The following is a 17,203-nucleotide window of genomic DNA, read 5'->3' as shown; positions in this document are numbered from 1 at the left end:
TTATTGTCATTATGGTTTTATTCTAAGTTTAAAATTATAAGATTTTGGAGATCGAACTTTGCTTTTCAATGAATAGTGTAGTTTGAAAGGGATTTCAATCATTGTCCTCTTTTGCTTGGACTTCCAGTACTCACTACAAAGACATTCTTAGTAAAGACCCACTACGGAGACAGCAAGCAAAGAAGAACTGGTTGCATACTTCCCAGAAGATCTGCAGCATCTTCCAGTACTATGGGTCAATAGCAATGGGAGAGAAAACAGCCTCTTCTCTTCTTAGGACAGGTAATGGCTTCAATACAACTCTCTATGTTCATATTGCATAACTCCACAATATGCTGACATGTCTTTTTTCTTACAATGTGGTTTCAGTACTGGATTTTGAAGTGGAGCAGGGCCTTCGGACAGTTGATCCCCCAGAAAATCATTGTACCTGGTACAAAAGGACCATCACAGACATCAAGTACAACCTACGCAGTGAAAAAGCTTCAGACTACATTGATATTTTGGCCAGCGATCCAGAAATAAACCAGAAGTTATATTCAGCCCATCAGAACTTCATGGAAAACATCCACACAAAGGTCAGGTGTTTGTCAAAAAGAAAGTGTAATACCGACTATAATAGTTTACCATGATATTTTTACACAAATTATAGTCTTGCAGCTTTCACTGCACAATTCACAGTTTAAAAGTTTTTATTTGGTTTAGCCAATTGATAGTTTTCCTGTGTATTTGTTGTTTATCACAGCTGCGTCACACAAATATCTTCGAATACAGTGTGGGCTGGGGGCGAGATGGAATCAACCCTAAGCTCAACAGGTCCCATCTCCATTACACTGAGCGGATCTGCAGTGATTTCCATAGAACTGTTACTGGCCATTTAAACAGGTATAAGAAAAGCATTGGAGTTATTCATATTTTGTAAGAGTTTTTCTGATTCATTATGTAAATGTTTTTTCTAGACAACTGTCAGTTACGGGTTTGTGTTTTGAAACAACACTCAATTAACCACTTAAATGCACAGGGGAATCTCACTGACCTATCACAATCTGCCAGTACTGTCCAATCCAGTCTTGACTGATTGACATCAGGGTCATTCTCATTGCACGGGCAATCAGCCAATCGAATGCTTTGTGGCTGACACCACCAGTCATAAAAGGCTTGGCTCAAGGTCTTCGAGATTCTTCAGTTTTGAGCTGGCCAGTCTGTCAGTCTGGGTAGTCTACCCTGGGGTGACACCTGTCATGTGGCTCAATAAAATGTAAATGTACCATTTCTTAATTTGAGCCATTTGTATCCCTTGGTTTTTGTATTTTTGAGTATACACAGATCTACAAGGACATTAATTATATATGCTATTTCTTAATCCCTTCACTTTTAGGGGATTCACAAAGAGCTTTTTTGGACCCAATTTTGTTCCTATACAGAAGGTCCATATGTTTTTAGTACGGAACTAGGAACAATGAAATGCCAATTTATATGTGTGCTTTATTCCTTTTCTGTCCAAAATATCAAATTATTTCGCCATATATGACATAATTGGACAAATACAATGATTTATTATCATGGATTCTTGCCTTTGAACTGATTTATTAGGAATGCCACAAATCTGGGAGTAATGCATTACCTAACTACATAACAATGATAAGAATTGTAAATTATGAGGTAGTATTACAGATAATATTCATAATACCATTCTGTCACCATGCTTATAGCTTAAATATAGCTGTGTACCCAGAAGTTTTGTGAGGGAGGTGTATACCTGCAGTGATCATTTTAAGCTAAATGACGTGATGAATAGTTAATTGTCACCTGGATCTGACCAGAAACACAGAGAGTTATACCTGGTGACTTCTTCTGTGATATTAAGTGCATTCCAGTAAAGCCTTGGGTTCAGTAGAAAGTCTTCAGGGGCACAGCTTTGATGCATTATTTACCCTCTCAAGATTATCTTAGAACATGTTGTCACCACATCCCACACTTTTGACTGTTGCAGAATCACAAGGTCAAACACAGTTAAAGGATCCCTTGATGTCAGAAGAAGAGAAACCTCTAGAGCCAGAATAAAGGAAGAGATTCTTCAGCACATTCACCACAGACAAGTTCTGTGAGTTTTCTTCCCGTTGTCCTATTTTTATAAACAAACATTCTCCTGTGTAATTGTATCCTGGTAAATTTACCTGTTAAAGCCATAAGAAACCACAGTAAAACTTAGGTACAGCCATAGTAAAACCATATTGATAGTGCAAAAATTAATAAGCTAAATTTGCATCAGGTTTGTGTCTTACCCTAAGATAATTACTTCACCGCCTTGTCTTTCATCCTTTGGGTGAGATGTAATCATGAAGTCCTACTGCTTGGTTCTTTCATTGGTTTTTCCATAACTTACTTTGGACAAGCGAATCTCCACAGTGATTCAAATAGTAGATACACTACTGACTGTCTAGTAACTATTTCAGCTTTTGTCCCTCCCATTTTCTCTACCAGAGAGATGCGCTGTGAGCTTCAGGGCTGTGTTGTGGATGGACTGAGAGAAGCACTTGAGAGTTCGTGCCAGAAGCCCGTGGTTCTCCTTGGAAGACCCGGAAGTGGCAAGAGTACAGTAATGGCCAGGGCTGCTTATCTGGCTCAAAGCTGGATCCCTGGGTGAGGTTTTAGTCTTGTCTTTCAGTTAATTCAAAAAATAAGTTAAGTCTGTATCTGCATGTGGGTTAAAAAGCCATGAGACAGCAGAGACAGTGACTTATTTTTAATATACCAGTTACTGCTTTGGATTTGTATGTTTCATTCTCTTTAATTTTGTTCAATTTGTATACTAACAAAACTATTTAAAACTGTAACCAGACATAAACAACTTAAATAAGTCATGACAGTACCTCGACTGTCATGACTTATTAACCAGCATGTAAACTGAGCCTATGTTTTTAAATACTTAAAAAACAATAACATTATTAAAACATAACTTTATTTACTAAAATGTTAATCAAATAGTAGTATATATTTGATTCCTTTGTTTTTATTTAAGTTTTAGTGTTACCTTTGGTCAACATCAGAGCTCACAGAAAGAACATGAGAAATTCTGGTATTATTCCCTTGGTATTCATGCATTCATTCCTTGAGAAGGTGCAGGCACTGCTCTCAAGCGCTACTGAAAAATGTTTATAAACTCTGAGGTTTGGGTTCACAGAAACGTGAGGGTCCTTGTGCGTTTCGTCGGGGTCACTGGGGAGAGTAGAAACGTGCGTCTGCTTCTTCAGAGCTTGTGTTTCCAGCTCTCTGACATGTGCGATGTTCAGGCCAAGTTCTCCGAGGTATGGTTGCTACCCTCTCGCCTTATTTAACAACACATTGCCCGACCCAAGGCTTCGGTGCTTCTAAACAAAGAGCCCCCGTATGTCTTTGTGTCTCTCCCAGAGTCTGCATGAGCTGGCCAATGAGTTCCTTTCTCTGCTTGAGTCAGGGAGAGAGGACAGCCCTGTAGTGATATTACTTGACGGTCTTGATGAACTCTCTGAAGATCATGCCTCAGACATCTCCTGGTTGTCACCTGTCCTCCCAAAACATGTACATCTTATAGTATCTGCATCAACTGGATCCAGCTGCTTAAAGACATTAGAGGTAAGCCAGTATAACAGGGCAATCACTCCAAATGTCATCTTAGCAAGCACATATGCAGTCACTGACTTTCCTGATCTAAGCAAACTCACAACCATGATCTTCTTACTCAGGAGCTGACGGTGAAGCCAATCACTGTATTGATGAACCCTCTCAGCCCAGATGACATCAACCGAATGCTAAGGAGAGTGATGGAGAGGGATGGGCGGAGATTAGCACCTGACCAATGGAAGATTCTGACAGAGGCCTGCATGTCCTGCCCGTGTCCACTGTACCTGGAGAATGCCTATGCAGAGAGCAGGCTGTGGACGTCTTTCACGTCACCAGCACATCTGCCCCAGGACCTCTCCAAGCTCTACCAGTCTACTTTGCTCAGGCTGGAAAAGGAGCACGGCCAGCAGCTGGTGAGGAAAACTGCGTCTTTGATCACGCTGTCCAGGAACGGGATCACTGAAGAGGAGCTTCTGGACTTGTTGTCCCTGGATCAGAGAGTGATGCAGGAGATGGCTCTGTCTCATAAACCTCCTGCTCCTCAGTTCCCTTTCGTCCTGTGGGCCAGGCTCAGGCGAGACTTAGGGGATCACCTGATGGAGCAGAACACTGACAACACCTATGTATTTAACTGGACCCATTTAGCTTTAAAGAGCGCCTGTGAGGAGAGGTACCTGAAGGCAAAGGAGGCCCAGGTGTCCATTCACGCCGAGTACGCTGACTACTTCTTAGGAAATCGGTCGCCCCATTCCAATAGCAAAGCACACAAGTTTATATTTCAGCCATTGACCTGGGTGCTGGAAAAAGACTCGATAAAGAACTACGTTTTCAACATCCAGAAACTCCGCAGCGTTTCATACCACTTGATCAAGGCAGGCCAGATTCCAGCTCTGTTAACCGAGTGCCTGTTCAACTACGAGTTTCTATTGCACAAAGCGTGGGGCTTGTCCATCGTTGATGTGGAAGAGGACTTGAAGTCAGCGGTAACACCAGAGAAGTATGTCTAATCCATCAAGTTTTACAAATGGATTTTAAATCGCCACCACTGCATTAATAGTGAATTAATTAAACTAACTGATTAATTAATTAATGCATTATGATTGTGATTATGAGGAAGTAATTTCGCAGACAGTAGTGACATAAAACAAACCAATCAAAATGAAAGCTGAACTCCTATTTAAGCCGATTCATCTCCCAGGGCTTCTAGGGGCCGAAGTGCACTTCTTGGCGGCCGTTTTGTGCCCCACCCGGCACTGGACCACAATATGTGGGTCAGTGATGAATAAGGATTTTAGAATGGTAAAAAAAAATAACATTTTAAAATACAAATTAAAGCTCTTTCTACCTTTATTAGAATGTCATGCATATGTTTCTGAAAATAACCATTTATAATTTTTTATTATAAATCATGTGATTTCTAGTATCAAAAATGTCATACCGGATAACTGATAGATTTGCAAATTATTTGACTTCGGTTTTTTGTCAGCATAGAGTGGGTTATAAGTATTCATAGTTTGATCTCAACAAACTTATTCACCCCAGGAAAAAAAAAAAAATCACAATTAATCTCACGAATTTGGGCTTTTCTATCGACACTGGAGCATTGTTAGAAGTTAGTCACATAACATAATGCTGAATAGTGAAAAATGCTGGGAAATGTCTGAAAATGATTTCTAGTTGATGATTATTGTTGTATCCTTAACTCAAGAACACTGACTTATGTATTTTTACAAGAAAAGTTTGTGTTGTCCTACCAGACTGATATTGTTACTCGGAATGACATACTGTGAGATTTCATATGGGATGATATCTAAAGATAGTCTCAGCAACAAAGATGTACTTTAAAAAACATTCTGTATTTATGCGAGAGTGACAGTCACTAAATGTATATATTTTTTTAATTAACAGTAAATAATCAGAAGTGAGCAATCACTATGATGCAGTACAATTCCACTCAAGGCATAGGCTTTGATAAAACAGTAGCAGTGAAACATTTTAAGATTTAAAAACATTAACTTAATCATTTTCAGCACATACAGTGAGGGAAAAAAGTATTTGATCCCCTGCTGATTTTGTATGTTTGCCGACTGACAAAGAAATGATCAGTCTATAATTTTAATGGTAGGTGTATTTTAACAGTGAGAGACAGAATAAAAGCAAAAAAATCCAGAAAAACGCATTTCAAAGAAGTTATAAATTGATTTGCATGTTAATGAGGGAAATAAGTATTTGATCCCCTATCAATCAGCAAGATTTCTGGCTCCCAGGGTGCTCCTAATCTCAGCTCGTTACCTGTATAAAAGACACCTGTCCACAGAAGCAATCAATCAATCAGATTCCAAACTCTTGTTAATGATCTCAAGGCAGCTGGGACCATAGTCACCAAGAAAACAATTGGTAACACACTACGCCGTGAAGGACTGAAATCCTGCAGTGCCCGCAAGGTCCCCCTGCTCAAGAAAGCACATGTACAGGCCTGTCTGAAGTTTGCCAATGAACATCTGAATGATTCAGAGGAGAACTGGGTGAAAGTGTTGTGGTCAGATGAGACCAAAATCGAGCTCTTTGACATCAACTCAACTCGCCGTGTTTGGAGGAGGAGGAATGACCCCAAGAACACCATCCCCACCGTCAAACATGGAGGTGGAAACATTATGCTTTGGGGGTGTTTTTCTGCTAAGGGGACAGGACAACTGCACCGCATCAAAGGGACGATGGACGGGGCCATGTACCGTCAAATCTTGGGTGAGAACCTCCTTCCCTCAGCCAGGGCATTGAAAATGGGTCGTGGATGGGTATTCCAGCATGACAATGACCCAAAACACACAGCCAAGGCAACAAAGGAGTGGCTCAAGAAGAAGCACATTAAGGTCCTGGAGTGGCCTAGCCAGTCTCCAGACCTTAATCCCATAGAAAATCTGTGGAGGGAGCTGAAGGTTCGGGTTGCCAAACGTCAGCCTCGAAACCTTAATGACTTGGAGAGGATCTGCAAAGAGGAGTGGGACAAAATCCCTCCTGAGATGTGTGCAAACCTGGTGGCCAACTACAAGAAACGTCTGACCTCTGTGATTGCCAACAAGGGTTTTGCCACCAAGTACTAAGTCGAAGGGGTTAAATACTTATTTTCCTCATTAACATGCAAATCAATTTATAACTTTTTTGAAATGCGTTTTTCTGGATTTTTTGTTGTTATTCTGTCTCTCACTGTTAAAATACACCTACCATTAAAATTATAGACTGATCATTTCTTTGTCAGTGGGCAAACGTACAAAATCAGCAGGGGATCAAATACTTTTTTCCCTCACTGTATATAGGTTATACAGGAAACATGCAAACATATGCCATTTAAAAAAAATTGCAACAACAATGTTGTAACTCATTTATGACATGAATTTAATTCAACTCATTAACATTTCAACATATTAAATGAATGTTTTGATATAACATTTAAAATATATAGGAATTATGCTATTTTTGAACTTGGATTGATATATTCTCTTAAAACTTGCAAATGGCTTCATGGCATAAACATAAATTAAAGCAAAACAATAATGACCATGTTGCCATCTCATTTGTTATTTAAGGACATCCACACAGACAAAATTTGCATTAAAACTACAGACATAATGTTATAAATATGTTATTGTGTTGTTAAAACAACATGACAATGTAAATTTGATGCCTACACGCTCATAAATACTCCTAAAAACAATAAAAGTATAAGCAAGTCACTCCAGATAACGAGTGACATTGTTGGATAACAGAAAGTGATCGTTTTCCTGTATGACAAAATACAAGTTTTAACTTATGAATCAAGCAATTACTTGACCACTTATATAAATGTATTACTTTGACCTACAACTATTCAATGTCATTTCACACTAAATATACATTTAATAATAATAATAATAATAATAATAATAATAATAATAATAATAATATAAATGATTTTTAAGCATTGTCCAGTATGGCACAGAATTTTGTACCTTAGTGATCGAAAAGGTCAAATTAGCATTATTTTAGGAGAGACTTACTAAACTTTCTGCACAGCCTGGGGGTCCTTCATAATCTTCTGAATGATGTCCTGTCACATGGCTAGCAAAATGCAATCTGATGTAAAAATGCTCCTGAATGTCCGGAATGACATTGGAAGAAATCCCAATATGGGGACAAACTTTTTTCATTTAAAAATGAAATGAAATTAAGAGTCTTTGCAATATTTTTATACATTAATGCAAACACTCACACAATTATGCCCAACTGTTCAATCTAAGGTTTTATTATTTATTTTTTAATGAGTTTTTGTAACATTTTTAAATTTTCATTTTAGGTGTGGACAGTTATCCGGTTTGACATTTTGGATGTTTGGAGATTAATAGCTCCTAAAATTTTAAATACTCATGAAAAATACTCCTATCAGTAACGATAGGAGTGCTGAGACATATTGTTCAGTTTTAATAACAAATAAATACATGTAATATTTGTAATATGCTTGGGACTCCAAAATGCATGTGTCATGTCATTGACCCATATACATCATTACAAGGGTTCCAGCAATGTATTTGGCTTATTAAAGGGGTTAAATTGGTTCAATAAAACTAATCATTCATTCAATTTAATAATTAAGAGCTCAAGCAGAATGAGAACCAGAGCTGAGGCCCTCCGAGAGTAAATTTGAAGAACACTTCTGTATTGGTTCATATGGCACTGCTTGTTGCACTATTTATACAGTTTAGTTTTGTAACCCCCTCATGGTTTTCTTGTGACAGAGAGCTAGTCGATGTAAATGTGCTGACAGAGGCTCTGCGGCTGTCTAAGAACGTCTTGCTCCGAGACCCGTGTCAACTGGCCTCCCAGCTAGTTGGGCGTCTATATGAGATCGTCTCCAGTGACCAGCCAGTGGCACCAGGTATTCCGAAGCACTGATGATTGACCTACACTGGCATTCAACTGATATTTTGCAGTTGTGATATCACGTCTCTTATGCAAATTGTGGTCAATTTCTTATGGTATTTTCACACTTTTAACATGGTTTACTGTGGTTTCCTATAGGTTCAACATACCTGGTAAAACTATGTTGAGCCACTATACAAATAATGTTTAAAGGGCAACAATTGTACAATAAATTATTATAATAAGAATATTAATAATAATGATCATGTAGTTGTAGTTTTGAGACTTGATTGACAATTGGTCATTCCAAACTGGAGGAGTATTATAGCAGCTCAAAATGTTAGAAATGTCCTTTTGTAATGTGTGCAGGGGATCCTAGGAAGTTCTCCCACCTTCACTCCCTGCTGTCTCAGTGCTGCTGCTCCTCACTGCCTGTGCTGCTGCCCTCCTTCACCTGCCTCCTGCCCCCGGGAGGACTGCTACACCACCTGCTGGCAGGTAAGACAACTGCACCCCAACACCCGTTTACAGTTTCACAGTTACCATGATGGTAGAAACAACACAACAAACGTGGTATACAGGGAGGGAAAAAAGTATTTGATCCCCTGCTGATTTTGTACGTTTGCCCACTGACAAAGAAATGATCAGTCTATAATTTTAATGGTAGGTGTATTTTAACAGTGAGAGACAGAATAACAACAAAAAATCCAGAAAAACGCATTTCAAAAAAGTTATAAATTTATTTGCATGTTAATGAGGGAAATAAGTATTTGACCCCTTCGACTTAGTACTTGGTGGCAAAACCCTTCTGGCAATCACAGAGGTCAGACGTTTCTTGTAGTTGGCCACCAGGTTTGCACACATCTCAGGAGGGATTTTGTCCCACTCCTCTTTGCAGATCCTCTCCAAGTCATTAAGGTTTCGAGGCTGACGTTTGGCAACTCGAACCTTCAGCTCCCTCCACAGATTTTCTATGGGATTAAGGTCTGGAGACTGGCTAGGCCACTCCAGGACCTTAATGTGCTTCTTCTTGAGCCACTCCTTTGTTGCCTTGGCTGTGTGTTTTGAGTCATTGTCATGCTGGAATACCCATCCACGACCCATTTTCAATGCCCTGGCTGAGGGAAGGAGTTTCTCACCCAAGATTTGACGGTACATGGCCCCGTCCATCGTCACTTTGATGCGGTGCAGTTGTCCTGTCCCCTTAGCAGAAAAACACCCCCAAAGCATAATGTTTCCACCTCCATGTTTGACGGTGGGGATGGTGTTCTTGGGGTCATTCCTCCTCCTCCAAACACGGCGAGATGAGTTGATGCCGAAGAGCTCGATTTTGGTCTCATCTGACCACAACACTTTCACCCAGTTCTCCTCTGAATCATTCAGATGTTCATTGGCAAACTTCAGACGGGCCTGTACATGTGCTTTCTTGAGCAGGGGGACCTTGCGGACGCTGCAGGATTTCAGTCCTTCACGGCGTAGTGCGTTACCAATTGTTTTCTTGGTGACTATGGTTCCAGCTGCCTTGAGATCATTAACAAGATCCTCCTGTGTAGTTCTGGGCTGATTCCTCACCGTTCTCATGATCATTGAAACTCCACGAGGTGAGATCTTGCAAGGAGCCCCAGACCGAGGGAGACTAACAGTTAATTTGTGTTTCTTCCATTTGCGAATAATCGCACCAACTGTTGTCACCTTCTCACCAAGCTGCTTGGCGATGGTCTTGTAGCCCATTCCAGCCTTGTGTAGATCTACAATCTTGTCTCTGACATCCTTGGACAGCTCTTTGGTCTTGGCCATAGTGGAGAGTTTGGAATCTGATTGATTGATTGCTTCTGTGGACAGGTGTCTTTTATACAGGTAACGAGCTGAGATTAGGAGCACTCCCTTTAAGAGAGTGCTCCTAATCTCAGCTCATTACCTGTATAAAAGACACCTGGGAGCCAGAAATCTTGCTGATTGATAGGGGATCAAATACTTATTTCCCAAATTAACATGCAAATCAATGTATAACTTTTTTGAAATGCGTTTTTCTGGATTTTTTTGTTGTTATTCTGTCTCTCACTGTTAAAATACACCTACCATTAAAATTATAGACTGATCATTTCTTTGTCAGTGGGCAAACGTACAAAATCAGCAGGGGATCAAATACTTTTTTCCCTCACTGTATTTTGACAGGGATTGATCACACTAATTTAAACCTTTAAATGAACTGGGAATTGTGTGGGTGTTAGTATTAACTTGTATTTGTAGTGTAGTAACATTAATAAAGTGTACCCAACATGTAACTGGTAATGCCAATACATTGTTACACATTTCAGTTTATAATTACACAAAAGTATTTATAATTACAATTATAGACTGTTTGTGCTCTTTGTTTACTAAAAGATTAATATTTGGTATGGTTAGGGATTTGCTGATAACTCTATATTACGGTTTAGGGTGTAAAACTCAAAACACCAACACAGTCTATGAATTTTAATAGGTAATGGAATTATGTCATAGGAGTTTTGATGAGAACATTTACCACTTATTGGTCACTTATTGTGATGAATGAAAGTAACCTATAAGAAAACACCACTTCAGAGACCAATCAAACTAGCAATTTATTGAGTGAAAGTAATAATACAGACATTGTGTCTAACTGAGAGCTAAACAGTAGATGTATCAGCCCTCAACATCAGACAGAAGACCCCTCTAGGGGTTCTACAAAACCGCATTGCACAATTTAATTCGTATATATGGTAATACAAAAAATGCAATTAAGAAAATAACCGACATGGCACCTGCATACTCTGTGTTTATAACAGAGACTCTTTATAAAACTGATAAGACATTTTTTGGCCACCTCATAGCTATTTGTCACTAGAACAACGTGTCTTCAGCATAAGAATCCCAGAGGATAATTTAAAAAGACAGTGAGATTTTATTTGACAGACAACATTTAATTATGAGTCTGGAGGAGATAAAAAAGAAAATGTTAAGCCTGCTTGTGAAAGCCGATACCACTGCACCTGTTTCTTTGGCAGCCGTCCAGAACAGTCTTCAAGTAGTTTAGCACCTGACTTTTTCCAATTGTTAATATATCACACTTCTTTCTAATTAGACCACTGGTGGTGATATTTGATTAAAGATAACTGTTTGTGAAGCATTTGATGAATTTAAATTGACATGGAACATTGTTGAATTTACAGGATACATACTTAATGCAAGATTTCCAGTGCTTTGTTTGATAATATGTTCACAAAGTTCTTTTTTAGTTACAAAAAAATAATGAAACCCACCTTCTATCTATAATCGTTTAGTCCAGAATTCTCCGGAGCTGCCGTATTTTTATGTATTTCTGACATTTATATATCAGATAAAACTGTAGGAATGGTTGGAAATTCTGTTCTGTGATTCTGTGAATTCTCTCATGTGATTTTTGGTAGTTTTACCCTAAAATCGCCTGAACAGCAACCCTATTATCTGTGTGTCATATGATATTTTATCCGCAGGTCACACTGATAGCATCACTGCAGTGGCTGGGGCCAAGAAGGACCTTGTGGCAGCTTCAGCTTCCAGAGACGGGACCCTTAAACTATGGGACGTGAGTTCTGGCAGGGCCATCAGGACTCTCGGTGGTGTTGGGAGAAACATTGACTCAATCACTTTGTGCCTGGACAACAAAATGGTGGCACTCACAGAAAAGCACAGCCTCCGGGTTTGGGATATTGCTTCAGAGATAGTGGTGTACTCTGAGAATGAATCCCTAGATGTCCCAGTGTTGACTTCCACCCTGGACGGAAATCTTCTTGTGGTGTTTTACGATGGAAGCCACTGCATTAAAGTGAGTCATTTCGCATTTTCACACCCCTTGTCACTCATTCGTCCTGGCGCTGCATTGGTTGTTTCTGTGAAACGACTGCAAACAGGGAAGAGGGTGAATCCTTCTGCTCAGTTTCTTCCCACACTGCTGATTCGTCATCTCAAACTCTCACAGCTCTCCCTCAATTCCAGTCCAGATCACCTCAGTCAGTGTTATTCTATACCCGTCCCAGAAAGCACCATCCAAATGCAGCCCGTCGCTCAGACTCCTTCTCGTATTCAACTAGTCTTCTCAGGTGCACCTCTGGGCCCTGCTACGTCAGATGGCTTGTCCGCTGACACACGAGATTTGAACCACCAACCAAGTTCAGAGGAATGATATCAGAGTAACAGGATCCTATGTTAAGAGCTGTGTTACACATAGTCACCTTCAGTGCAGCATTACTCTGATGTCTGCTAGACTAGGTTCCTCAGCCCTGATTAGATCCAAAAATAACTCTTCAAAGCTGGTTGTGAGGAAGTGTTAAAGGGGAGAAAAGCACTATTAAACACACATAAAACTAAATAAAATGAGAATTGCTCAGTAGTTTATCGTAGAAGTAGCAGTATCTTTATTTGAATGTATTCTATTCATTATTTATGGTGTCTTGAAGGAAGCCAGTGTAGTGAAGTTTACTGTCCATCTCTCTTTTAGGTCTTTGATGTAGCTGCTTCCTGTCGATTACTGCATCGTGTCACCATCACTCCAGACACTACCCCTATTCACAAGGACCACTCCATCCTCGTCTCCCACAATTCACTGAAGGATTATGTTCTGTTTGCCTATCGGTCAGTATGAACATTTATCCATACAACCTATCCTAATCCAAATATGTATATGTATATGCTTGATATTTTGCTTATAAGGCAATGCATAATATAGATGTTTTCTTCATTTGTTATTCAATAATCATAATAATAATGCAAAATATTGAACTGCAGAGAATAATATGTTCACCTAACATTATCTCATACAATTAATACGAAGAGTGCTGGCTTCTGGGAGAGAAATATTTTAAAAAGATTACAGACACTATAAGGGTGGCAGCCTGTCTGTTGCAATGTTCATCACTTCATTCGTTCAGTTCAGTAAATATGACTGACATATTAAATGACTCGTGTCTCAACCTGAGTCGTAACTTAAAGTACGTTTGGCACGAGGGAGTCAAGATGTTCATCTTGTAGCCATGGGAATGTTACAAGTGTTTTCTTGCAGGGAAAGAAGACAGCTGAAACCACAGGGTACGTTTGTCCAGCTCCGATCCTGTATCCAAACAAAGCCGTGCGTTTGACAGTAATGATGATAGATGTAGTGTTCAGAATGGGCTCTTTAGTCATTCACCTTGTGTTTGGTGACTGGTCTATGAATATTATACAAGCAGCGATACCTGTGCATCAGTAGTCAGAGGCAATCAACTGATTGTACAATTGCGGGCCAGTTTGAACAGATGGTGTGATCGAATGTAGAGTTGTTTCCTGTTTTGGTTAAGAGTTTTTTTTCTCATTTTTTTACCCACCCTATTTGGAATTGATCAACTCAGTACACTACTATAAACCCTTGTGCTTACGCAAGAGAATCAGAGACACTGAGACACTTCTGCTTCTTTTCGCTCTGTGAGTCCACAAGACAAACGGCACAGAATTGTAAAATAATGTTATAAAATGTAATATACAAAAGTACACTGCAGAAAAAAGAATGTGCACAAATCACAATATGCAAGAAAAAACATGTGTATGTGTATATATATATATATATATATATACACACACACACACATTAAGTGTGTAATGTATACATACCTGGCGAATAATAGAAATGCACTTGATAATTTCCAGAAATTGATCTGTGAGATGTCACGGTTCAAGAGTTGACCACAGGGACTTATTTCCATGACCCAGTGTGGTCAGGATAATACAATTCTGTGAGGTTTGTCATTTGTCAAAACCCCCAAAATCTCATACAACATTGCCAGAAATTGGGGATGGGTCCATGGGCACTGGTCTGCTTTGAGACAGGAATGTATTCTTACAATTCCCAAAAGACATTAACATTGAAATCAAGCATTATACTGTTGTTAAATTGAGTATTGCTACTTAATTACCCTGCACAGCCACACAAAGAACACATGAACAGCGTGTATTAGTTTGTATTATTACTTATTTAAATTAATCATAAATCGTGAATAGAAGCCAATGTGCAAAATGTTTCATAGTGTCCCTGTGACTTTGGATCGATACAGTCACCCTACTACGCACTGACCAAGTGTTAGCTCTCACTTTTGTTAACAAGGTGTCAAATCAGGCCTTGTACAGATTACATACAGCCGCTGAAAAGACTTCCTAAATTATTAAGCTAGAATAGCTACCAGAGCACAACAGATGTAACTCAGTATGAAAGGCACTCATTTCTTCTGCCAGTGCATTTGTTTCTTAAGAGATATTGGCATTTCTGAGCCGGGGAGGAGATACATTTTCCTGGAAGGCTCTGCTGATCAGCTTTCATCACTTTTAATGATTAAAGTAATGGATGACATCCCACATAGGAAAATTAGCCTTTGGCTTGCCCAGAATAAAGGATCCTTATCTCTGTCTTAGAGTTACTGCAACAAATTAAGGTTATATTTATCAGGGGATAGATTATGCACAGTATAGACTTCAAAGGCATGGATGGCTTTCTTTTGATACATTTCCAGTATCAACAGGCAAGAGGTTGTAACAGGAAACATTAATGTGTTTCATACCTAAAGAACCTTCACTATGTTGTCAGGTTAAGGAGGGCAGGAGATCAAATAAGGGTCTCAAGTCAACACCCAGTTCTCAATTAAATTAAAATTGCAATAATAACTCTGTGTAAGAACATGTGGGCTGACACCTGGCACTTAAAATAGGTGGCTCAGCAGATACAATCTCGGCAGCACAGGCTATTCAAATGGACTTAGATAATATTCAGTTGTGGGCCGACACCTGGCAGATGAAATTCAATGTGGACAAGTGCAAGGTATACATGCAGGTAACAAAAATTTCCACTATAATTACACTATGGGAGGAATAGAACTAGATGAAGTAACGCATGAGAAAGACCTAGGAGTCTATGTGGACTCCTCACTTTCTCCATCCAAACAATGTGGGGAAGCAATAAAAAAGCAAACACAATGCTACGGTATATTGTCAGAAGTGTAGAATTGAGAACAAGGGCAGTGATGTTCAGACTGTACAATGCGCTAGTTAGAGCTCATCTGGATACTGTGGACAGTTCTGGGTTCAAGTCTTCAAAATCATGAAAGGCATCGACCACATCAAACCAGAGGAGCTTTTCCAGATCAGCAGGGACACACGCACCCAGGACACAAATGGAAATTGGGTTCAAGGCATTCAAGACAGAAAACAGGAGACACTTCTTCACACAGAGAGTCGTCACAATCTGAACAAACTCCCCAGCGATGTGGTTGAAGCTGAAAATTTAAAAATAGACTGGATAGGATCCTTGGATCACTTAGTTATTAATGGACACCAAACAAGCACAATGGGATGAAAGGCCTCCTCTCATTTGTACACTTTCTTATGTTCTTAAGACAGAACACTACAATGAGAGCTACTTTGATAACAGAGCTATAAGTTACAGGCTGGGCATTTGGGGAAAACAGGGGGTCTTACTAAGTTAAAATCCCAGAAAATGACAAAAGCAATGGATAGGCAAATGAAAAAATTACTGCATAGTTTAAAACACAGAAAAGGATGTAAATATGTGCATGTTTTTAATACACATATTACAGGTGCATAAGCATAGTATTTCAAATCTATTGGCAATAAAATGTACAACCTGCCACTCTTAGCCTCATGGGGATCATGTCTAAAGAGACTACATTGCTTCCTAAACTTGTTTTGAAGGTTGTAATCCAAGTCCGTTGAATTTAGATGACTTTATAATACTCTCCTTGCATTCGCCTGCTCCTCTAAAGCATTTAGGCTCTGGCTTGAAAACAAATGCATTCTTAACTCAAGGCAAATACCTAGCAGCAGTCTGACTATTTGATAATCATGTCCTAAAGCAACTTTCTCAGAAGTGGGGGGCGAGGATATATACCACTCGCTTATGGGATTAAACTACAAGACCCTCTGGCCGCTGCTGTGGTGAGAGAGTCAGTCGGCACTCTGTAAAACCTTTTACACACATCTACTCCTTTTCACCCTGTCAGCCGATATAATAACTGATATACGGAGGTACACTTTTAATAGGCTTCCCTGTGCAAGTGTGGAGAGGTGTTTGCCCACGTGTTTCTTTTTGGTTTGTCTCTCCCGGGTTCTCCGTGCCAGGAGCGGCGCAGAGGCCATGGTGTTCAGTGCCAGGAAGGGAGAGGTTGTGAAGCAGCTCCCGGCCCAACACGGTGTGGCCTCAGTACAGGGAGTTGAAGTGACAAAAGAATACTTTCTCATCTTTTGCAGGTAAACAAAGGTTTACTAAGGTTTAATAAGATTAAGGTAAGAATTAGGATTGAACAGTATGGGCTGGTTTCACTGACACAGATTATCCCTAGTGTTGGATTACCCAATATTATTTGAGGTAGAGTAGTCCCAGACTGCTGCTAATGGAGGTCTGTGAAACCAGCTGTGTAACGTACATAGTCCCAGATCAATTCTAAATGTCAACCCACCATCAATCACAAACTAGAAAATCAGTTATTTCAGATAATCAGAAAAATAAATTAGGTTTAAATGAATCGTATGAATATCTATATGGTTTCTCTGTACATATAATCATTATCAATTTAAGGCATTAATCCTACCCTCACCCTTTACCTGAAATGTATTCAAAACCTTATTCTCACAAAATCAAAAATGAACTTTATTTTTACCTTCACCCTTA

At 39.4% G+C, this 17,203-nt stretch overlaps 1 protein-coding gene across 1 annotated transcript in view; it reads left to right on the top strand.

Moving 5' to 3' along the window:
• Positions 1–17,203, top strand: part of LOC136765065 (uncharacterized) — a 38,045-nt gene that overhangs the window by 7,112 nt on the left and 13,730 nt on the right. Inside the window, exons 9-21 of the mRNA XM_066719537.1 lie at positions 128–282; positions 370–578; positions 746–885; positions 1,994–2,104; positions 2,485–2,643; positions 3,185–3,308; positions 3,412–3,615; positions 3,726–4,600; positions 8,373–8,512; positions 8,866–8,994; positions 11,991–12,322; positions 12,995–13,128; positions 16,654–16,782. Coding sequence (XP_066575634.1) covers positions 128–282; positions 370–578; positions 746–885; positions 1,994–2,104; positions 2,485–2,643; positions 3,185–3,308; positions 3,412–3,615; positions 3,726–4,600; positions 8,373–8,512; positions 8,866–8,994; positions 11,991–12,322; positions 12,995–13,128; positions 16,654–16,782 — 2,841 coding nt within the window. The remainder of the gene's footprint in view (positions 1–127; positions 283–369; positions 579–745; positions 886–1,993; positions 2,105–2,484; positions 2,644–3,184; positions 3,309–3,411; positions 3,616–3,725; positions 4,601–8,372; positions 8,513–8,865; positions 8,995–11,990; positions 12,323–12,994; positions 13,129–16,653; positions 16,783–17,203) is intronic.

Source organism: Amia ocellicauda, chromosome 12 (assembly GCF_036373705.1).
Source record: "Amia ocellicauda isolate fAmiCal2 chromosome 12, fAmiCal2.hap1, whole genome shotgun sequence".
Lineage (NCBI taxonomy): Eukaryota > Metazoa > Chordata > Actinopteri > Amiiformes > Amiidae > Amia > Amia ocellicauda.
Note: the sequence above shows the minus strand (reverse complement) of the source record. Positions and strands in the feature narration are given on the sequence as shown.